The sequence below is a fragment of the Bactrocera neohumeralis genome, unplaced genomic scaffold (assembly GCF_024586455.1).
Source record: "Bactrocera neohumeralis isolate Rockhampton unplaced genomic scaffold, APGP_CSIRO_Bneo_wtdbg2-racon-allhic-juicebox.fasta_v2 cluster11, whole genome shotgun sequence".
In the NCBI taxonomy this organism is placed as follows: Eukaryota; Metazoa; Arthropoda; class Insecta; order Diptera; family Tephritidae; genus Bactrocera; species Bactrocera neohumeralis.
In genome coordinates, this window is record NW_026089624.1 from 14294614 (window position 1) to 14318345 (window position 23732).

General features: G+C 37.8%; 1 protein-coding gene and 1 long non-coding RNA gene across 7 annotated transcripts in view; one reads left to right on the forward strand and one right to left on the reverse strand.

Annotated features, from left to right (window-relative positions):
• Nucleotides 1-23151, reverse strand: part of LOC126766129 (sialin) — a 64931-nt gene extending 41780 nt beyond the window's left edge. The window contains exon 1 of the mRNA XM_050483988.1: nucleotides 23118-23151. Within this exon, the coding sequence (XP_050339945.1) occupies nucleotides 23118-23136 (19 nt within the window). The 5' untranslated portion in view covers nucleotides 23137-23151. The remainder of the gene's footprint in view (nucleotides 1-23117) is intronic.
• LOC126766240 (uncharacterized) lies at nucleotides 6038-7708 on the forward strand. Of its 6 annotated transcripts, none has more exons than XR_007668760.1 (4): nucleotides 6038-6281; nucleotides 6362-6530; nucleotides 6587-6692; nucleotides 6747-7708. It is a non-coding gene; the product is annotated as an uncharacterized LOC126766240 (long non-coding RNA). The 6 variants fall into 6 exon arrangements; XR_007668759.1 differs by having other exon boundaries at nucleotides 6038-6194; XR_007668762.1 differs by having other exon boundaries at nucleotides 6038-6194; nucleotides 6440-6530.
• Nucleotides 23152-23732: the final 581 nt, after the last annotated feature.

Sequence of the window (23732 nt, forward strand, 5' to 3'; positions counted from 1 at the left end):
ATATCGCTGATTTGCGCCCACGCCCCGACGGAAGAGAAGGACGATGTGACCAAAGATGCCTTCTATGAGCGCTTGGAGCGCGCTTATGAGAGCTGCCCCCGCCACGATGTCAAAATCGTGCTTGGCGACTTTAACGCCAGGGTGGGCAAAGAAGGTATATTTGGCACTACGGTCGGTAAATTCAGCCTCCACGACGAAACATCCCCAAATGGGTTGAGGCTGATTGACTTCGTCGCCGGGGCCCAAAATATGGTTATCTGTAGTACTAGATTCCAGCATAAGAAGATTCATCAAGCTACCTGGCTGTCTCCGGATCGAAAAACTACCAACCAGATCGATCATGTTGTGATAGATGGAAGACACGTCTCCAGTGTTTTAGATGTGCGTGCGCTCCGAGGTCCTAACATCGATTTGGACCACTATCTTGTTGCAGCTAAGATTCGCACTCGCCTCTGTGCAGCAAAAAACGCGCGCCACCAAACACAAGGAAGGTTCGACGTCGAGAAGCTGCAATCACAACAGACAGCCGAACGATTTTCTACTCGGCTTGCACTCCTGCTGGGAACTGTGGGACAACAGCTGGTACGACGAGGAGTGCCATGTCGCAGCGGAGAGAAAACAGGCTGCCTACCTCGCAACGTTACGATCGACCACTACACGTGCGGGATGGGATAGATACCGAGAGTTGAAGAGGGAAGCGAGACGCATTTGCAGACAGAAGAAGAGGCCGAAATGCGTGAGTATGAAGAGCTTGACAAGCTGGCCGACAGGGGTAATGCTCGAAAATTCTACGAAAAAATGCGGCGGGTTACAGAAGGTTTCAAGACCGGAGCATACTCTTGTAGAACCCCCAAAGGTGATCTAGTCACTGATGCCCAGAGTATACTTAAATTATGGAGGGAACACTTCTCCAGCCTGCTGAATGGCAGTGAACGCACAATACCAGGAGAAGGAGAACCCGATTCCCCAATCGATGACGATGGAGCAGACGTTCCATTACCCGACCATGAAGAAGTTCGAATAGCAATTGCCCGCCTCAAGAACAACAAAGCGGCAGGGGCCGACGGACTACCGGCCGAGCTATTCAAACACGGCGGCGAAGAACTAATAAGGAGCATGCATCAGCTTCTTTGTAAAATATGGTCGGACGAGAGCATGCCCAACGATTGGAATTTAAGTGTGCTATGCCCAATCCATAAAAAGGAGACCCCACAATCTGCGCCAACTACCGTGGGATTAGCCTCCTCAACATCGCATATAAAGTTCTATCGAGCGTATTGTGTCAACAAACTGATTGGACCTTAGCAGTGTGGCTTCAGACCTGGAAAATCAACAACCGACCAGATATTCACCATGCGCCAAAACTTGGAAAAGACCCGTGAAAGGAGAATCGACACACACCACCTCTTCGTCGATTTCAAAGCTGCTTTCGACAGCACGAAAAGGAGCTGCCTTTATGCCGCGATGTCTGAATTTGGTATCCCCGCAAAACTAATACGGCTGTGTAAACTGACGTTGAACAACACGAAAAGCTCCGTCAGGATCGGGAAGGACCTCTCCGAGCCGTGCGATACCAAACGAGGTTTCAGACAAGGCGACTCCCTATCGTGCGACTTCTTCAACCTGCTCCTGGAGAAAATAGTTCGAGCTGCAGAACTAAACAGAGAAGGTAACATCTTATATAAGAGTGTACAGCTGCTGGCGTATGCCGACGATATTGATATCATCGGCCTCAACACCCGCGCCGTTAGTTCTGCTTTCTCTAGGCTGGACAAGGAAGCACAGAAAATGGGTCTGGTAGTGAACGAGGGCAAAACGAAATATCTCCTGTCATCAAACAAACAGTCGTCGCACTCGCGACTTGGCTCTCACGTCACTGTTGACAGTCATAACTTTGAAGTTGTAGATAATTTCGTCTATTTAGGAACCAGCATTAACACCACTAATAATGTCAGCCTGGAAATCCAACGCAGGATTGCTCTTGCCAACAGGTGCTACTTCGGGCTGAGTAGGCAATTGAAAAGTAAAGTCCTCTCTCGACGAACAAAGCTAAACTCTATAAGTCGCTCATAATTCCCGTCCTGCTATATGGTGCAGAGGTTTGGGCGATGACAGCAACCGATGAGTCGACGTTACGAGTTTTCGAGAGAAAAATTCTGCGAAAGATTTATGGTCCTTTGCGCATTGGCCACGGCGAATATCGCATCCGATGGAACGATGAGCTGTACGAGATATATGACGACATTGACATAGTTCAGCGAATTAAAAGACAGCGGCTACGCTGGCTAGGTCATGTTGTCCGGATGGATGAAAACACTCCAGCTCTGAAAGTATTCGACGCAGTACCCGCCGGGGGAAGCAGAGGAAGAGGAAGACCTCCACTCCGTTGGAAGGACCAAGTGGAGAAGGACATGGCTTCGCTTGGAATATCCAATTGGCCCCACGCAGCGAAAAGAAGAACCGACTGGCGCGCTGTTGTTAACTCGGCTATAATCGCGTAAGCGGTGTCTACGCCAATTAAGAAGAAGAAGAAAACTAAATTTGCAAGAAAAATCTTGCCAGTGCCCTGGCGTATCCAAAAAAAAAAAATATTGCTTTTGTTATTATTAAAGGTATACCTCGCCCTTATCAGTTTGTTGTAGCTTAGCTAAATGTTAAATAACATTCTCGGTTACAAGTAAGTAATTAATTTTTTTGGCATATATGCTCGTAAGTCGGTTAAAAATTAACATTTGCTGAATTTTTTTTTTACAAACCATCCTCATTGGATTCCCTTCAAAGTGGTTCAGGCCATTTTTCATTCCATGCAAAGGTTTAGTCAGCTATAGCGAACAGACAAACACCCAACTTATTTTTATATATAAGATAAGATAACAACCGATTTTGCTCAACTTGGCAGTAGCGTTTATCATAAACATTATATGGGAAACAAGCGCGGTTATCCGATTTCTTCCATTTAAAAACTGTCAAATTTACGTAATAAGAATCATTAGGAACCGGTTTTTGATTAAATCGAGGAAATATATTTGGAGATCTCAACTTGTTTTCGGAAAGTGTATATGTTTAAATGAGAGCGTACTGCACTATCTCTGGGACTCAATTTGATGTTTCCGGTTCTTGAGAACATTATGACAATGCAACGCTTTGCGTCCCCGTTGATAATATGTACATAATTACCCAAATTAAAGATCAGCATATGGAAGCATGACTTCGCTAAAATTTTTAGCGTATATATGGCGGTCCATGTTTTCCCAAACCATTATATTACCGCCACCTTCGTCCTATCATATTTATTTTGTTTTATATTCATCATATTTTCAGCTCCATCCCACTTTTTGTGTCGTTTTACAAACTGGATACGATTGCATCTATGCCGTTCACTCAAGATTGGCATCCTTCGGGACAATCTGCCAAAAAGATTTTTCTCCACAACCTGTCTCCTTACCGATCTTAAAGTAATTTTTGCGCCTAATTCTTAATGAATAGCTGCAGGGGACTTTACCCTTTCGACCCCAACGTTGCTTCTGGACAATTTCGGCTGTCGGTCGGCTCATACTTAGTTATTACGGTACTTTTATGTATATTCTTGGAATTGAATCAAGCAAATTAACGTTTGGGGATCATTTAGCAAAGTTATTTCAAAGAGAGTGAGTGTGCTTCACCAAAAATTGTGTTGTGTAATTCGGAAGAGGCATTAAAGTTGTTAACATACTTTGATAAAAAATAAGTAAAATAAAAAAGTATAAACTGAATATAATTAGGCTTAATTTATGCTTAACTGTGCTAGAGGTTAATTTCATTTGTCTTAGCTAATAACCAGGTGAGTAATTTTCAAAGTTCTAATGTTGCTTGTGGGCAACCTTGGGTCATTGTGGCAATAAATATATTTGTACTTAGATATGAGACCTGAAGAGAAAGGATTGACAAATGAAGAAATTGAAACGATCGTAAACTTTGAATGGGATGTTTCAACTGATGAAGAAAGTGAAAATGAGATGGAAGACACATCCACAGTGTTAGAGAACAATTTGGATGGGATAATGGAAAAAGGAGAAAGCATAGAGATTGGCCTTTTTGAAAATATGAACAAAGATGAAGGAATCTTGTAATGTTGTAGATTTGTGCTTTGAAAAAGTTGACCCCAAGGCACTTAAGGGGAGAAAAAGGCCATTTCAATCTCCAGAGAGTATTTGGGAAGAAGACAAAGCCTGGAGAAGCGACAAATTGATGACGCCGATAGAATATTTTTGCACCTTTTTTGATAGCCGAGTAATTGATTTGCTGACAATGCAAACTGAATTGTATGGGCTGCAAGAACACGGCATTGAGCTAAAATATACTAGAGAGGATATTAAACATTACATTGGTATTTTGTTGTACTTGGGCGTTCTAAAATTACTGCAACTCAAAAAGACATGGTCAAAATACCTAAAGCTTACAGCTATAAATGTTTAAATTTTAACGATAACTCTAAACAATCCAAAAAAGGAGAGTCTAACTATGATAAGCTGTACAAGATACGCCCTTTACTACAGATTCTCAAAGAAAATTTTGGTAAACTACCCCAGGAAGAACATCAAAGCGTTGATGAACAAATCATCGCGTTCAAAGGTATACCTTCCGTAATGTCATAAAAAATATACACTCTAGCCTAATTTATTTTTACAGGACGATCGACATATAAACAATACAACCCAGCTAAGCCTCACAAATGGGGTCTGAAAATGTTTACGCGTGCTGGAAACTCTGGGTTAGTTTACGACTTTACGCTGTATGTTGGTGAAGGCACCTGTCATGATTATGGATTGGGAATATCTTCGGATGTTGTGTTTTTTTTTGGCAAAAGGGGGAGCCATGAACCCGTTGGGATATGCAAACGTTGGAATCCAAAAAACAAAATATATTGATGTTTCAAGACCTGCGATTGGTGCTTCTTACAACAATGGTATGGGAGGAGTTGATTTGACCAACCCAACGAAAATATATATGCCACTTATTAAATTCCAAACAGAAGTTGCAATGGAGCTTTTACAGAATACTACCACTATTACATTCGAAAAGAAGAGAGGACGACCATCGAATGTTGAAATAGCTAGCTCTAGGGATACTAGATACTATGTCCCCAACAAGTAGTCTGTCTATCCCTCAGTCAAAAAAATACAGGTTCCAGCCGAATCCATCAAACTCTCAGCGTTATGATAAAATGGAACATTGGGTTGTATTTGGTGAATAAGAACGTCGCAGAATATGTAAAACAGGAACACCAATATCCAAATGCCTTAAATCCAAAGTCCATCTTTGCTGTAACAACAACAAAAACTGCTTTTTGCCATACCACACCTAATTTTCAAAATAATATAGAAATAATTGTAAGCTCTCCAAAGAACATTTTTGTTTATTTTATACACCACCATGGCCCAACGTTGCCCACAAGCAACTTCCGGCAGCGCCCAAACCGATTTTACCAAATACTTGTTAAATGAATACAAAACCATTAATATTAAAAAAAAAAATTCATTTCACGTGGAAAAAGTTGGGGTCGAAAGGGTTAAACGGATCTTGAAATATTTTGATCGACTTTCGCCGTCATTTTTAGTGGGCGGTCTCTTTATTAACATATTTTCAGAGATTTTATGGCATTAAAAACAAATTTTTACGACCTAAATACGACCTTTTGAAATTTTTGCAAATTTCTCTTGCGCGTGACCCCTTCCCAGCAAATTGACACACAATCTGTCTTCCTCTGAACAATGTTTTGTTTGACAGATTTTTCTACACAAATAATACAAACATTTATTCCGCAGATCTAATTAAGCTAATATAACTACTTACTACGCTTTTTAAATACAATATTTTCCGTTTATGAAATTATTTCGCCGTTAATTCTATTATTTTCTCACTAAGCACGAGTCACGCTATTTACACTTTGCAACTTACAGTTAACTCTAAAACCCAACAGTGTTGTCCTTTCCCCCTGTTTTAAGTGCACATGAACGAAACCTTTGATTCTATTTTATTGTCCTGTATATGTATAACTATAATATAGTGCTTTCAATTGTATTGCGCATTCATCATCCGTACGCAATATTTATTAAAAATTCCTTGCATAAATCTCACACAATTCAACAAGAAATGAATATGCTGTTATTATAGAAGTCATTAATTGTTTTACCGTAATACGAAAAATTGTAGTCGTAAAGTATAGTTCCACATAAAAAAATTTATTTGGAAATATTTTACAATAAATCCCTTGCTACTTTAATAAAATACTGTTAATAGGGGTATTCAGACCAGCCTTTTTAATTCGTTAGTCGTTATTCGGTAGTTTTTTACATGTATTTTGTTTTTGTAAAATTAACAGACTATCGTTCTACCGAGTAACGAACTATCCATCTGGCAAGCTTGGTAATTGTTTCGTTACTCGTTAATATCACATCAGCTGTTTGTTTGTTGTTCGTTGCTTTATATATTTCTAAACGGGAAAAATTAATTTGGTGCTCACTTCGTGAATTTGGAAAAATTTTGCAAAAGTAAGTATACCTTTAACAAATAGTTGCTTTTTATTTCATTAAATACTTATTTTCAGTGGAACCTCAAAAGAAAATACGCAGGAGGGCAAAGCCTAAAAAAAATGGAGTGAGGAGGAAAACCATTTAGTTCTAGAATATTTACTAGAAAATGTGGAAATTGAGGTAGTTCTTTATACAATTAGCTTTAACTAAAAACTTTAATACGTCTTTTTATAGAAACCAAACGCCCAATTGTACTACCGAAAATTAATTCAAACAACAAATATCAATGCGACTACGGACATGTTGCGCTGCAAGGTCCGGTACTGGAAGCAGATGTATAATAAAGCATAAGCACAGGTGCTGGAATAGACGTTGGCGATCATGTTTCCTCAATAAAAGGTAAATACGGCTATAATGTTAATTGAAACTTTTTTGGTTTTTTAATAATTCTCCGTTCTTTCACACAAAACTTTCACAAATGTGTCTGAATTATGAACGGTTTTCGGTTCTATTTGGGAGTAAATCCGAAGCCAATTGTGTTGTAGACGTGCAACTCTGAAGTGTCACAATACTGCAGCGATTTTGCAGACCTTGTAGAGGTAGTGGAAAATCCAGCCGAATCATCACAATCATCTGCGGAAACATCGGGTTCACTTAACGACAAAGCAGAACAGACAACAGTAGAAGAAGAGGTAGCAACAGTTAATCCTACCACTCCGTCGTTCCTCGAAAAAGTGAAAAAACGTGATCCAAAGAATATTCTTAGTGAACTTAAAGATATACAAAAGAAAAGTGAACAGTTTTTTGAGCAACGAATAGAAATTGAAAAAGAAAAGTTGAATTTGGAAAAGTTAAAGCTAGAATTGGACAGAGAAAAGTTAAATAAAGATTTTGAAATAAAAAAATTGGAGTTAGAGCAAAAAGAAAGACTGGCAATGATTGAACTAAAGTACAAATATAATATATAAAAATTTTATATGTTTTGTATAATAATATTTAAGAATGTTTGTGTAATAAGAATGAATTTTATACGCAATTGCTATGTTTAATAATTTTTAAGAATGTACAAATGTATCTAAATGTGATATCTTGAAGTGACACAACTTTTTGTATGTACATATGTATATAAAAATGAAAAATGAATTTTTGATTTAATTGTAATTTTTAATTTAATTAAACAGTATTTGGAAACATAAGATGATATAACGATTGTCTTTTTAATTCAAAGCTATTTAAGATCGTTTCTTCCACTTCTTCTTCATAAATATCTTCATTTGTACTCTCGTTGTAATTCTTATTTTCACTGCTATCAAGTAGTATATTGTAAGGAATGCAGCATACTAGTATCCATTCTATATAGAACGACAGCTAGCTGTATATCAATCGGGAATTGCTTTCCACTACATTTTTTAAAAACTTCGTCACTTGATATGAGGGTCAATAAGTGAGTAAATTGAGTTCGGTCTACACGCAGCATTTGACGGAACCGATTGTCATCCAATGTGGTTAAAATATCATCGCACCAGTGAATTGACTTTGGAACAATATTTTCTACACTTCTACGACAGTTTAGTGTAATGAGCAAATCATCATACACCTCGTCAATGGTATCCTCTACCAAATCTTCATCTTCACTGAATATGTCTTGAAATAATTTGAAAGTTAGTTCCACGCTCCTCTGTACATCAATTTAAGGGGGGGTAAGGTTTGACGACTTTTTTTTTCATTTTTTTTAAATTTTTTTTATTTAATCATCAACATCTCAAGAATATTGTGTTAAAGTTTTAGGTCATTCGGAGAAAAACTAACGAAGGTTGAATAACGGTACCTCTAACTACCTGCGCTGAGTGTACAAAACTTTGAATCGATTTTCCCAAATATGTCATTTTTAAAGTCGGTGACCAGCCTACAGAAAAAACTACTGCATCGATCGTTTTGAAATTTTGTACAAATATTCTACATATATATAGCTCTCGAATGACGTCGAGGTTTTCCAAAAATTTTAATTTCTAAGAATTTTACAATAACAAATAGGACGATTTTTTCGTCCAAAATCGTCATTTTGGCTTGAAAATGGTACCAAAAATTGAAAAATTGAAAAATTAAAAAAAGACTCGACGTCAATTGAAAGATAAACTAATAAACTAAAGAAAGCATTTTAGCTTTTTGGTTTCAGATGATCCAGTGATGCTGTAGGCTGGTCACCGCACAACAACTTTTTTTCGAAGTGCCTGCAGAAATCGACGATAAATCCGTTATTCCTCGCTATTTTTTGATAAAACTTTTTTTAAGTATCCTTCAAATGTTGTACTTTCATATAATAATAAGTAACCTACAGCAATAATTTTTTCTAAAAAAATTCACGAAAAAAGGTCTTTTTTCGACGAAAAAAACCTTACCACCCCCCTTAAAGTACTTACCAGTAATAAATTTGATCTGCTCCACATAATTTTCAATTAAATGACTGACAATTTTTGATTTTGCACTTTGTTGAGGCATTTGAACTCTTTAATAAAATTGAATCAGCTGTTTCGGAATAAAATACTACAGAGGTAGGTCCACAGTTAAGCCTTTTAACGAAGTATCAACTAACGAATTGCCAAATTAACAAATTTCGGTCTGAATACCCCTAATATTACTTCTAATTATTAATTTAAGCACAAATTCATCCACTCACTCAGTGAGTGACGACTGGAGACAGTTAACTGTTTTTTTTTTATTTTTAATTGATCACATGTTAAGGTGAAATGGGATCTTGGCTAAATTAAAACTTTAGTAACACACTGTGCTGTCTACATTTTATACACATAAATTATATTTAATTTTTTGGTTTCTTGAATGTAAGTGTGTACATATGTATGTATATATTAATAGTAACCTTTCCAATGGCAATCACTCACATTTATTTATATAGAATCAATTACCTAACACAGAAAAGTGTATGGTAATAACAATTAAATTAGTAACTTTTTGTGTGTTTTAACACATATCTGAATTCATTACTTCTTTGATTGTAATGTGTCCACACCTATTTTACTATCTAATGAGATTAAACTATACGCAACGAAGGTATACTGAATAAACTAATCAATAACTTCTCTGTTTACATATGTTGCAAGTTTTTCTAATGCTACAATAATAGTTTTCTCGACAATTTTGGATATTGGATATTTGTGATGCATATCAAGTACATTATTTGTAAATGATTGGCTGTGCACTAGTTAAGTCCGCTGTTAATAAGTAATTGACTATTGAGAGAATTTTCATCAGAAATTTAGGAGGGCTTTTAAAATTATTTTTTATTATAATCAATACCTCAATAGGGACATTTCTGTAAAAAAAATAATACTATGAGTTTTCAATTTCAAAAATTATTATGAACTTATCAGGATGTTCAACAAAAAATGACATCGTTTAGAGTGGCAAAGAAATCGTTTATTAGTGAACATAGGGCAGCTCCTCTGAACAGTGTATGTATAGTATATTAAGTTTACCACGATGTTTGTAACACCTAGAAGCAAATGCCTGGAAAATAGTGCACTGATTTTGTCACTTGCAATTATTTTGTATCATTGAATATCTGATGTGTGTATATGACTCAAGTTAAAACATCACCTATGATAATAAGTCTTTGTTTAAAAAGAAAACACAGTAAATATTTTTCAGAAAATTAACCTGAATGAAATCACCAGAATGTATATAATTATCCTATTTAAGTTGATAAATATAATATAATTAGGTACCATTTTTCAATCCCAATTCAATACGGGGGCAAGTTGTCATAAGTCGTGTTATACAATTTTAAGGGTCGGCTTTAGTATACCATCCCACGATTTCAGGAGTGGTATGGTTGGATAGTGCTGATGCTCCAGATTAAGAATATATATAATTATTGCCGCCGCAAACTTATAGTTTTCGAGATATTTGCATTTAAAGTTGAAAATTTTGCAAATTTAATTTTGCAATTTCTCGACTTATGGATAGTTTTTCTTCCGTATTATGCACTTTTTATACACTTACAATTCACTACAATATTTCTACATATTTATTTTTTATTAATATTTTAGATGTTTGCTTAAAATAAGCATTTTATATTTTTCATAAATATTATTACACGCACAATAACAATAAGTGTTCCGTGTTGTCAAATAATATGTATTGCCATATCTACACATTTATCAAACGAATAAAAAATAGGTTTATACGCCAAATACATAAATCATTATCCTTTTTCTTGCTATATCATGAGTAATAATCAAAAAAGGAGTTTTACTCGAAAAAAACCCTGACACACCCTGGAGTTGGCACACCCCGGTGTTGGATCGGCCAGGGTTATTTTTTTAAAGCGCGGCCGGAGGCCCCCAACGCAAAAGGAAGTTTTACTCGAAAAAAAACCTGACACACCCTAGTGTTGGCACACCCTGGTGTTGGCACACCCCGGTGTTGGATGGGCCAGGGTTATTTTTTTGAAGCGCGGCCGAAGGCCGCCAACGCAAAAAGGAGTTTTACTCGAAAAAAAACCTGACGCACCCCGGTGTTGGCACACCCCTGTGTTGGATGGGCCAGGGTTATTTTTTTGAAGCGCGGCCGAAGGGAGTTTCAATCGTAAAAACCTGACACACCCAGGTGTTGGTCGCCCAGGATAATTTTTTTCATGCATTTGAGTTTTTTTATTTCTTTATATTGTTTTCAATCATTTGTGATATGGTAACACTTATTACTTGACAACACGGAACACTTATTGTTATTGTGCGTGTAGTAATATTTATGTAAAATATAAAATGCTTATTTTAAGCAAATATCTAAAATATTAATAAAAAATAAATATGTAGAAATATTGTAGTGAATTGTAAGTGTATAAAAAGTGCATAATACGGAAGAAAAACTAACCATAAGTCGAGAAATTGTAAAATTAAATTTGCAAAATTTTCAACTTTAAATGCAAATATCTCGAAAACTATAAGTTTGCGGCGGCAATAATTATATATATTCTTAATCTGGAGCATCAGCACTATCCAACCATACCACTTTTAACCCTGAAATCGTGGGATGGTATACTAAAGTTTCCCCCAATTTTAATTTGAACATTTTTGCATGCGATACTCTATACATATACATACATATATAAGATTTAATCATTATGAGGATTAAAACTTAGTTTGTTTGTTATAAAAAAAAATCACAAATGACAATTACAATTTTTATTGTTACAATCAACAGCATAGGCGTGTTGATTTATGATTTTGGTACTTTGTGACTTTAACACAAACCACGATCTTTGGCATGAAGCTGGCGTAACAGATAGACGACTTGACATTATGCACCCCCACCTGAATTATGGGCAACTGTAGCAGCTCGCTTGGTAAACCAATCACTAGTCGTGGTCTAATAAACAAACCACCTATCCATAATAATCTCGATCGAGAAACCTCCGGACTTTATTTCTGTTAACAGCCGCTCTTACGTTAACTTGAACAAAGCTAACTGGTCGACTTTATACTGAGAACATTTTTACTACAGTAGACATTCATTCCTACGGACTTAGTCGTTGGAGAATATCAATCAAAATGGGCGAATTTCGCGACCCGAGTAAAGACGACGATAATGGTGTAGAAATCTAATTCAACGGCTGTGCCTCATCGGAGCTGAAGAAATGCGTGAGCTATTTTAGCCGATAATTTATACTGCACCTTTTGGTGGACAAGGTGAAAAGATGTGTTACCGACGGTTACGAAATATACCAAAAGATCCATCGGCGCAGACGAAAAAAATATGCTAATGTTAAAACACCTTGGCTCCACGGGAGTTAGCTATCTAACCAGAAGGAGTTTCTATGTCTTAAATGACGACGGGCAATAAATAGATGCCATGTTCTCAAACGTGAACGCTTAGAACTTTCTCGTTTCTTCACTGCAAGGAGCCCTAAATGCTCCACTGCCAAATTCACGACCACCCTATTTACAAATTGACTGAAGGATTGCAGATTGGGCCTCAACATTTCGGCAGGTCGCGGATAGCCGAACGGCCTGCAGTAGCAGGTTAGTTGAGAAATAAGTTAAAACGAATAAGTAATCCCCGACGATGAGCGGCAGGACTGGAGGATACGGTACAAAATCTAGCAGATCCGCTGAAGTTCCTGTGACTGTGGCGAATCGACACCGCCACATAGAAATATGTGCCCCCCCTCCACAAAATTCAGGCGCAACGGACCCATAATGGGTGGCTTCCTGATCAGAGTCTGTTCACCATGTTAGGTGCGGCAGATATTGAGCGATACATAGTGCGGCGCACTGGGAGTCCTTGGATATCTTGACAGCGATGTCTCCACTGGTATGACGGAAAAGGTGATATGAGCTTGATCTGCCGAGGTGCCAGCCACGTGGTGTGTCAGTAAACAGCCACTTTGGTCCCTGATCAGTGAGTGTACATTGAGCGCAGGAGCAGTAGCCTGCGTTGTCCCGGACAAGCGGCGGTCCGTCCGTGTTTACCGGGACGGGCATAGAAATTTGACGAAATGTCACAAGAGCGGACTCAACGCCGAAAAGGCCCAGCGCGTGCAAGAGGAAAGAAGGCAGCATTCCCGAAGAAGTAGGATGTTTATGCTTCACGTCCGAGGCCGGATCCAATTATCATTGCGAACACTGGAAACATGTGGTACAGCGATATACTTAGAGCCGTTGAAAAGGAAAATGCTCTGAAAGAGCTTGGAGAGGACGTTTCGCGAATCAGGAAGACGGGAAGGCGAGATACTACTCGAAATAAAGAAGGCACAGATGATGTTTACGGGAGCATATGAAAAAGAGGTATGCAAAGTTCTAGGCGGCCGGGCGTAAATAAGAGTTAGGACTCTTATGCGTAATATCATAAGTTATACATATTATCAGTGGAGATTCGCGATCTGGACGAAATAACCACGAAAGCAGATATAACGCTGGCAATACGATCAGAAATTAAAGAACTAAGTTCCTTCAGCGAAAATGCGATCAAAACCATCAGCAAGGCGTACGCGGGCAGAAAGGCTGCTTAACGCTCATAAGGTCAGGATTGGATGGGTGGTCTGCAGAGTAAAGGAAAAGCCTAACGCGAGTGCATGTACAAATGGGGCACTTCGCAATGGAATGTGATAAAAGCCCGTCGTGTGCAGCATGTAAAAGCAGCGGTAAAAAGGAGAACGGACATCGGATCGGAAATTGGAAGTGTCCTCTATATCAAGCAGCGTGTAAAAAGTCAAAATGAGAGTTGTCAAGATCAACCTGAACCATTGTGAAGCTGCTGAAGCAAATAATCTTCGAAGAAAATGTAGACGTGGCGATATTGTGTGGGCAGTATAAAAACATAAACGCAGGTACAAGGATCTCCGCCAAAGAAGACAAAGCTGCCATATGGATGCGTGGGGGAAACGCCTTCCAAGATAAGCCGATCCTGAGCAGATCTTACTATACGTGAACGAAAATGGGTGGAATTTATTTCCATTTATTTCCAGAGCTGCTATATTCCCTCGAGTGTGTTGCAAGGAGATTACGAAGAAGAATTCTCGATGAACTAGTCAGAGACGCCCTCACTACCACGCCAAACGTGATAGCAGGCTATTTTAACGCATGGAAATTGAACGTGGTAGTAGCTTTACAAACAGGCGGAGTAATGGCAGCAGCACACTGGTTCGAGCTGCAATTTGGAAAGTGTGCGACTTTTACACACATAGCGATCACCTGGCCATCTTGCTGGAAATCCGCAAGCAATTACAAACTCGATCCAGCGTAAAAAATTGCAGAAAAAAGGATGGAATGTGGAAACATTGGATGGAGAAACATTCAAACTCATGTTGTATGGGAACCTGGACGGTGCGATCAACGTCGACCGACATGCTGAAAAGCTGGTGTAGCACATGAGTAAAGCCTGTGATGATGTCATGTGTACAACATAACCCAAAGGCCTGAATACTGATGGAACGAGGAGATCAGCACATTAAGAAGCGAATGTCATAAAACTAGACGCCTTTGCAAAAGAAACCAAGGTACGCCACACCATACAAGAATGATTAAAAAAAAAACGTAAAGAATTCAAGAAGGCTATCAAAAGAAGCAAGTCCTCAAGTTTTAAAGATCTATGTGAGAAAGTGGAAAATAAAAAATAGTAATAGTAATGGCAAAAATCAGAGGGAGTAAAAGTAAAGCACTAACCTGTCCGACCCTCCTAGAAAAGGTGAAAACTTTTTTCCCAACACAAGAACCCCAATCGAGTAAACGATACCAATCGTGCTGGAAGTGGAGAAGAGATTTAGCTATGCAAAGGCACCAGGACTTGATGGCATTCCGAACAAGGCACTGAAAATCGCAATCAACCATATCAAGAGAGTTTTCACCGAGCTTTATACGCGAAGTCTTAATGAAGGTGTTTTCCGGAAGTGGAAGAAACAGCGGCTGGTTCTTTTTCAAAAGCCAAACAAACCGGCGGAAGAACCGACTGCGCATCGTCCAATCTGCACGATCGACACGACGGCCAAAATATTGGAAAGACTGGTTTGTATACGCCTAGAACGTCACCTAGAAAAATAGTCTCCTGGGGTCTGAAAACGAATTTAGATTCAGAAGATGGTATACATTAGACAGTTGGAAAAGTGACGGGCATTGCAGCCAAGGCCATAGTGGGCACCAGATGGATGCATGGAGATACGAAATACGCTTTCAACTCGGCATACTGGCCACATATACTGAGGGCATTAGGGGCAAGGATAACCCCTGGCTATCTTCTGAGGACAATTCGCAGCTATTTGTCTGACAGACTACTACTGTACGATACCGATACAGGTCCAAAAACCTACATGGTGACAGGAGTACAACAAGGCTCCGTACTAGGTCCATTACTACGGAATGTGCGTAAGATGGGGTGTTGCAATTATCGCTGCCAAAAGAAGCACTGATGATTAGCTATACGGACGACATTGCCGTAACGATCGCAGCTAAAGAACCCTTCCAGATACAGAACATATGCAATGAGACCGTGTCGAAAATTAAAGACTGGCTTACGAGTACTAAGCTGCAGCTAGCAGGTGAAAAAACAGAGGCAGTGCTCATCATAAACTGAAAAAGGCTAGAAACGGTCACCTTGAACATTGATGGATATAACGTTGTAACGCAAAATTCATTGAGGTACCTTGGCGTTATGATCGATACGAATCTCAATTTCAAGGCGCACATTGAAAAATGCTGTGGTAATGCGGCTGCACTGACTGCGGACATATAGACTAATTAAGAATGTATCGGCTTGAAATAACCGACAACACGGTCAACAGGCATGCGATAAGGAAAGCAATAGTGATGGGTGGAGTAGCTAAATAATTAGCAATGAAAAATGTATCATGTTACAAGCGAAGCTCAATTTAAACAAGTCAGGAGGGCTAAGTTCAGATCAACCTTAAATTGCATACTGTCGCAACTTGCAGGGATCAAAGCTCAGGAAATACCTTCAAGGTTTGACAATACTGTCTTTTAAACATTTATTGTTCGACAAAATCGTGAATGTATTACAATTATACCTACTCACTCAGTTTGATTACTATATTTATTTCCCGTCAGCGAAAATTGTATTAAAATCGTTCTCAAATGAGATGTACTATATGTGACATTAACTGAAACGAATTCCATTCATATTCAGCGCTAAAGTTAGATGGAAAGTTAAAATGGATGGAAATCACTATATCGCCAAAATTGGGGCTTGGGGAAGATCTGTACTAGTCGTATTAACTTTTGACATAACTCAAGTACATATATTGGGTTGACCGAAAAGAAATCGGTGATTTTGCATACAAACGGCGTTGACAATTTTTTGAACGGCTTATGACTCTGTTATTGCATTTTTGCTTTCGTCAAATATCAGCTGGCACTTTTACCTTGCCTTAGGAAAAAAGCGCGCGTAATTTTATTTATATTTGTTTGTTTGGCGGAAATTTTAATATGGAGCCCACAAAGGAGCATTTTCGTCATATTTACTTTATTATTTCCGTAAAGGAAAAAATGCAGCTCAGGTTGCTAAAAAGTTACGTGATGTGTATGGTGACAAGGCCTTAAAAGGATCACAGTGTCAAAGTTGGTTTGTCAGTTGATGATGACGTCATCAAGGCCTTAATCGAATTGGACCGTCATGTAACTGAGCGTGAGATTGGAGAGAAGTTAAATATACCACAATCAACCATAAATGATCGTATACGACGTCTTGGGATGGTAAAAAAACTAAAATTTAAAAAAATTTTTGAAAAATCACCGGTTTCTTTTCGGTCAACTTAATATATATATGTATGTATATTATTCTTCTTCTTAATTGGCGTAGACACCGCTTACGCGATTATAGCCGAGTTAACAACAGCGCGCCAGTCGTTTCTTCTTTTCGCTACGTGGCGCCAATTGGATATTCCAAGCGAAGCCAGGTCCTTCTCCACTTGGTCCTTCAAACGGAGTGGAGGTCTTCCTCTTCCTCTGCTTCCCCCGGCGGGTACTGCGTCGAATACTTTCAGAGCTGGAGTGTTTTCATGCATCCGGACAACATGACCTAGCCAGCGTAGTCGCTGTCTTTTAATTCGCTGAACTATGTCAATGTCGTCATATATCTCGTACAGCTCATCGTTCCATCGAATGCGATATTCGCCGTGGTCAATGCGCAAAGGACCATAAATCTTTCGCAGAATTTTTCTCTCGAAAACTCGTAACGTCGACTCATCGGTTGTTGCCATCGCCCAAGCCTCTGCACCATATAGCAGGACGGGAATTATGAGCGACTTATAGAGTTTAGCTTTTGTTCGTCGAGAGAGGACTTTACTTTTCAATTGCCTACTCAGTCCGAAGAAGCACCTGTTGGCAAGAGCAATCCTGCGTTGGATTTCCAGGCTGACATTGTTGGTGGTGTTAATGCTGGTTCCAAGATAGACGAAATTATCTACAACTTCAAAGTTATGACTGTCAACAGTGACGTGAGTGCCAAGTCGCGAGTGCGACGACTGTTTGTTTGATGACAGGAGATATTTCGTCTTGCCCTCGTTCACTGCCAGACCCATTTTCTGTGCTTCCTTGTCCAGCCTGGAGAAAGCAGAACTAACGGCGCGGGTGTTGAGGCCGATGATATCAATATCGTCGGCATACGCCAGCAGCTGTACACTCTTATAGAAGATGTTACCTTCTCTATTTAGTTCTGCAGCTCGAACTATTTTCTCCAGAAGCAGGTTGAAGAAGTCGCACGATAGGGAGTCACCTTGTCTGAAACCTCGTTTGGTATCGAACGGCTCGGAGAGGTCCTTCCCGATCCTGACGGAGCTTTTGGTGTTACTCAACGTCAGTTTACACAGCTGTATTAGTTTTGCTGGTATATTAGGGTGTCCCTTATTTTCCAAAGTTTTAAATTTCTATGGCATAGGTCTTAATTTTGTTCTTTTTCCTCTAAAACACTCGGAAATAAATGTTTACCTTATTTGGAGTACGATAACCCGTGTCGACTTGTTGCGCTGCAGTAGCGGTGCGTATTCACGGCATTTGTTCTCAATTATTCTCGCGATTAACACGTATTGTTATACATTCAAAAGATGGCTGCGGAATTAAGAAGCAATAAAAAATGTGTTTTCTTAGTTGGGGATGTAAATTATCAAATAATAAGCGCAAAGTTACCGTCTAATCGCTAAGTTCTTGCAATACTTTTTTATAACATTAGCAAAGATAAATTGACTGTTAGTGAAAGCGCTCATTTCGTCATTCGGGAGTGCATTGTATTTTGGGAAAAAGCTAGAATCCCTACCAGAGCTATACCTAACTGTGTAAAAAAAAACTTCACCATGCTTTGAGGGACTTGCAAAAAAAATTCTAAAAAAAATACAAGATATTTACAAGGGCCATGAGGAGGATTTAGATAATTTACTTGATATAGCGCACGCTGATACTTTGGAACTGATGAAAATTGAAGGTAAGATATCTTTTTCAAAAACAAAGAGAACCAGGGCGTCCAGGGTGTTTAGCGGGTGTAGACAAAAAGTTTGCCGAAAAAGAAGAAAGAGCAAGACAAATGAAATTAAATGATTAGAAAAAAGATATGTTTCGGAGGTTTATCGTCATCTGTTACTGCGCAAGATTATATTCAAATCCAAGGACGATCACGATCAACTTACCAGCTCTGATGAAAGCCTTTAGGAAGCCTTGGCATCCACCTCTCAAATGGTAAGTTCTGCAATTACTTCAAAAACAGAAATTAAACATTTGATCACGACTAGGTTAGTTGCAGCTTTAGATAGATGTCAATTAGGCAGAAGGGATCTTAGCTGTGATGATTTGCCGATAAACAAATTGTCTATTCAACGTATTCGCACATAGAGTCGACAAGATAGAACGGAATCTATAAAATCAGATTTTCAGAAGAATGTGCTTGAAATAGTGACCGTTCACTGGGATGGAAAATTATTGCCTGGACTTGGCGTGAGAAGTTAAAAAGAAGAACGCCTACCAATTTTAATTTCATTTGGAGAAAGAGAACAACTTCTGGCTGTACCCAAACTGGAGAGCTTTTCCGGTCAGGATCAAGCTAAAGCTGTGTTGAACGCTATTTATTATTATTTGGAACAAAAGTTTATGAACTGGTTTTAAAATGTGTCTTCGAACTTTGGGGACAACTGGAAAACTATTAATTCTGCTGCCATTGAAACAAATACCGATATCGTCATACGACATTTTTGTAATACAACAATAGAAGATTTGTTGAAATTTTATAATCAAGAACTTCAAAAAACCATTAGACGTGACGATTATCGGGAACTGATTGAACTATCTATTATTTTCTTAGGAGGATTCAGTAAAAAAAAATTAAAATTAGACCTCCTAGAGCGATGCATCAAGCAAGGTGGATGCTTAGAGCTATTTGCTCTTTAAAGATATGTTTGTTGCATTCCAGCTCAAAATTAGTGCAAAGAATAAGCCGTTTTGTTACACTTTTATTAAGAACTTAATTAATAAAACAAAACGAACATGTCTGATTATTTGTATAGTAAGTAGAAATACAATAAACTCTACTTATTTGATATTTACTGCATAGTGTGTATTTATTGTATATTTATTAAACAGTACTATTTTTATATTGCAGGAAAATCATTAAGTGATTTTGTGTCTGTCAAGAGCTCAAATTTATTTTCTCGATTAAAAATCGATTGATCGCGAATACGTTTTCATTTTGGAAATATAACTTATACATTGATCGATATATTCGGAACAGAGTCTACTTAACTAACAAAAATCTTTATCTACCATGTATGTTGGTGGTTAAACTAATGTACATATATCCAGAGCCTTACATGTATTGGGTATATGGGGCCAATGGGGAGTATCATCCGATTTATAACTCATAGAGTGAAGGGGAAAACAGTTCTCAGGTTTCATTAAAAAGTCAGCCATAGGCACTCAGGTCCACATATATGAGGGTTATGGTTCAATTTTGATAATTACAAGGTTTGCCTGGAATGTAGTAGGACTAATTTTCTTCCGCCGCGACTGTACTTCGGAGCGTTCGTTAGAGCACAGACACGCGATTAAATTCTGTTTGAAACTCGGTATATCTGCGACAGAGACGTTTGATATGATCAAGTAGGCTTTCCCAGATTTTGCTTTAGCAAGAAGTAGTGTGTTTCGGTGGCACCAGGGCTTTTTGGGCACCGACAATTTGACTCATGTGCGCAAAGTTTTGAACTCAGACGAGTCAACGGACTAAGTATTCGGTTAATTGCCCAGATGTTAGATTTATGAAAATCTGTGGTTCATGACATTGTGACGGAGCACTTGAACATGCGCAAGGTGTGCGCGAAGATGGTCCCAAAAGTGCTCACTGCTGACCAGAAATTGCGGGGAGTGGCAGTGTGTCAAGATAATTTTAACACGTCTGAAAGTGACCCCCAATTTTTAAATAACGTAATAACAGGTGAGTAATGGATCTTTGAGTATGATCCCGATACAAAAAGGCATTTGAGAAGGCAGAGGGGATCCACGCTGCATACACCTCGGCTCTCAAAGCTTTTCCAGAGAATGCCTTCCGTGACGCTTTCAATGCTTGGAAATCGCGCTGGTAGCGCTGCATCGACCAAGAAGGCGCCTATTTTAAAAATTTTTTAAGAATTGTAACGATTGGCCAATAAATTTTTTTAAATCCACTCAGTCCTATCACTTTCCGAACAAACCCTGTATGGGACGTTAGATGTCATATCTTTTCCGATAACTTTATTGGCCTTTGATTTGTATATAAAATTAAAGAATATAAGCGAAGTTACGCCCACTTTTTAAAAATTTTCAGCCCACAAATGCATATCACTTCTGGAATCCGCTGTACAAGAGCTTTCGCATTTTGTGGGCCTGGCAATGCTTCGATTAAGCCCATCTCCATGTCTGTCCTCCCGATTCCAAAGAACATATGTACAAAGTTCTATTACGAAATCTCAGACAGACGGACGGACGGACAGACTGATTAGTTTTAGGTGATACAAACAACCGTTTGAGACAAAAACTATTATTCTCTGTAGCAGCATGTTGCGAGAGTATAGAAATGAAGCATATAAGTAAAAAAAAAACTTAGATCGACGGTAATGGACATTTCAGGAAATATTCAACTGGAGAGTATGACGCTAATTAAAATTTCCACGTCGGCCGGTTCTGCGGTAACGGAATTGACACAAATTTTATTTATCTTAGTGCTGTAATTTCGGCGATGTGTGAATCGGTAAAAAGTAAGTAAGCAAGTAGCACAATTATTGCTTTTATAAAGTGGAAACTGCTACCATACATTATCCGCACATTAGCAGGAATAAAGGTTAGACTTTTAAGTAGTATTTCTTTAAATTCATGTCATCATCACAGACCTTGGTAAAGTCAATACATAGTCGGCAATATTTGCTTACTTTACGTCGGTGAACCCACAGTTTTCTATAACACATATTGATCGGGGCCTTAGGAATCTGCAGGAGCTAGCGAGTTGAAATCGAAATAAAAGAGTATGCACAATTTTCACTAAAGTGTTATAGCTGCTGTTTTCAGTGTTTTTAAATTCTGTTTTTTCTGAGTTTATTTTTAATTTGGATGGCGTAATTTCGGAATGAATTTCAAAAATGAGAACCAAAAATTGATTTCTGATGACCGCTATAATTTCAAAGTTCAAAGAGGATCTGATTAAAACCTAAAGATGTTCCAAAGAATATAATTTTTACATTAGCTCTAAACTAATGCGGGCTTGAAATATGTCGTACCAAAAACTGCACAAGTATAGGTTTCTATCAAAATAATGGAAAAATGTTTGAAGTTTTCTAATTCTAATGCGAAAATTTCTTCATTTCAAAATGTTTTCAATATCAAAAAGCAATAGCTTGTAAGTACAGTCCACTTACTTTATATTCCTTTGGTTCACGTTTATCAACTGTTTATTAGCTGAAAAATTAAAGTGTAGAGGAAATTATAATAAATTTAGGCAACACGTTTGGTAAATAAATAGTACTGTGATCAAATTGAAAGGTGAATTTTTAATTTATACTTCACGCGTTTTTCGAATCGGTAATTTTTTTTCTGTAAGTTGGTAGATGTCACTCTATGCCAAATTTCATATCAAATATTCAGTAGTATTTGAGATACGCGGCGTTTTGTGGGGTTCTAAAAGTGAATTCTTCGATTTTTACTATGTCTGAATTTATTGAACAAATAAGTATGATAATGCACCATCTCATATTGCATTGGTTATTCGTGATCATTTCGCCACATTTTCAAGTAATATCGTGCCGCAACCACCGCATTCGCCTGATTTACCTTCGTGTAACTTCTGGCTATTCAGCAAATTTACATGACCACTCCGAGGACATCATTTTGACTAAATTGAGGATATAAAAGCTGAATCGAAAAAGGCTCTGACGGCCATCACGACGGAAGATTTTTCCAAGTGATATGAGGACTGGAAAATACGTTGGCATAAGTGTATTGCAGCGGAAGGGGATTACTTTGAAGGAGATGAAATGGACAAAATTCGCCTTTCAATTTGATCACACTAGTACATTTTTGACAAAAAAAAATTAGCAATACGGGAGCACTATTACAAACAGTTTCTAAAATCAGCTGACTTGACGTTTAAATTAACTTTAATGGTAAGGGGGGAAATAAAAGTAGTTTTGCGTATTTGTTTCTTAAATATTGATTGAGTAATTTTATTCGGACCTTTTGTACATTATTGAGCATACTTTTGACAATCTAGAGTAATTTTTTCATGCAGAAATATTGAAGCATATGCCGGTAACAGAGCTTCTCTCAGAACGTCTTGAGAAAAAACACTTTGCGGTATTCACCATAACTCGGCTGGAAATTATCCGAAAATAAAAAACCAAGAAAAATTAGTCAAATTGTAATCAAATCTTCCCCCCATTATTCTCTGATAATTTTAATTTAAATTAAAAACTTTTGCGACCATTTAAAGTGAAAACTGCCTTTTTCCACTAAAAAATTCCCCCGATTTAACAGGTCTACCTGTGCAAAATAATTTTTTTTTCTATTTTAGTAGACTATTTAACACGTAGTGAAAAAGTGTTTAATTTAAAGTAGTACTATAAGTTGAACTTACCCGTGTAGAAATGAAGCATAAACTTAGTATATGTGTTATATAATTGCGTATTTTTTTACCATAATATGAAAAAGCGTAAGCATAAATAAAAATACTCGAAAAAAATTAACTTGGAAAGTTTTAGAATAAATAACTCTGCACTCTAAAACAATACTCTCAATTGTAATGTTGTTGTTTATTATAAGTTTAAGCGCAAAGTGAACCACTCACTAAGTGACGACTGGAGAAGGTTAACTGATATTTTTATCATTCTGTTGATCATATGATGCTAAAATGAAATGGGATCTTGTTTAAATTAAAACTTTAATTACACACAGCGCTGTGGTAGCTATCTATATTTTGTCCACATAAATTATATTTCATTTCTACATTCTTTGAATGTAAGTGATAGTATTCATATATGTTTGTATGTATGTATATTAGTAGTAACGTTCCCAATGGCAATCAATCACATTTAAAATAATAACATTGAGTTTGTGTTTATTGTATATATCTGATTTAATTATTTTTTTTGTTGCGGTAATTTAACCACATCTATTTTACTATTAAATGAGATCAAACCATAAGCAACGAGTTGAATAAATAAAGTAATAAATAATTCTTTGATGTACTTTT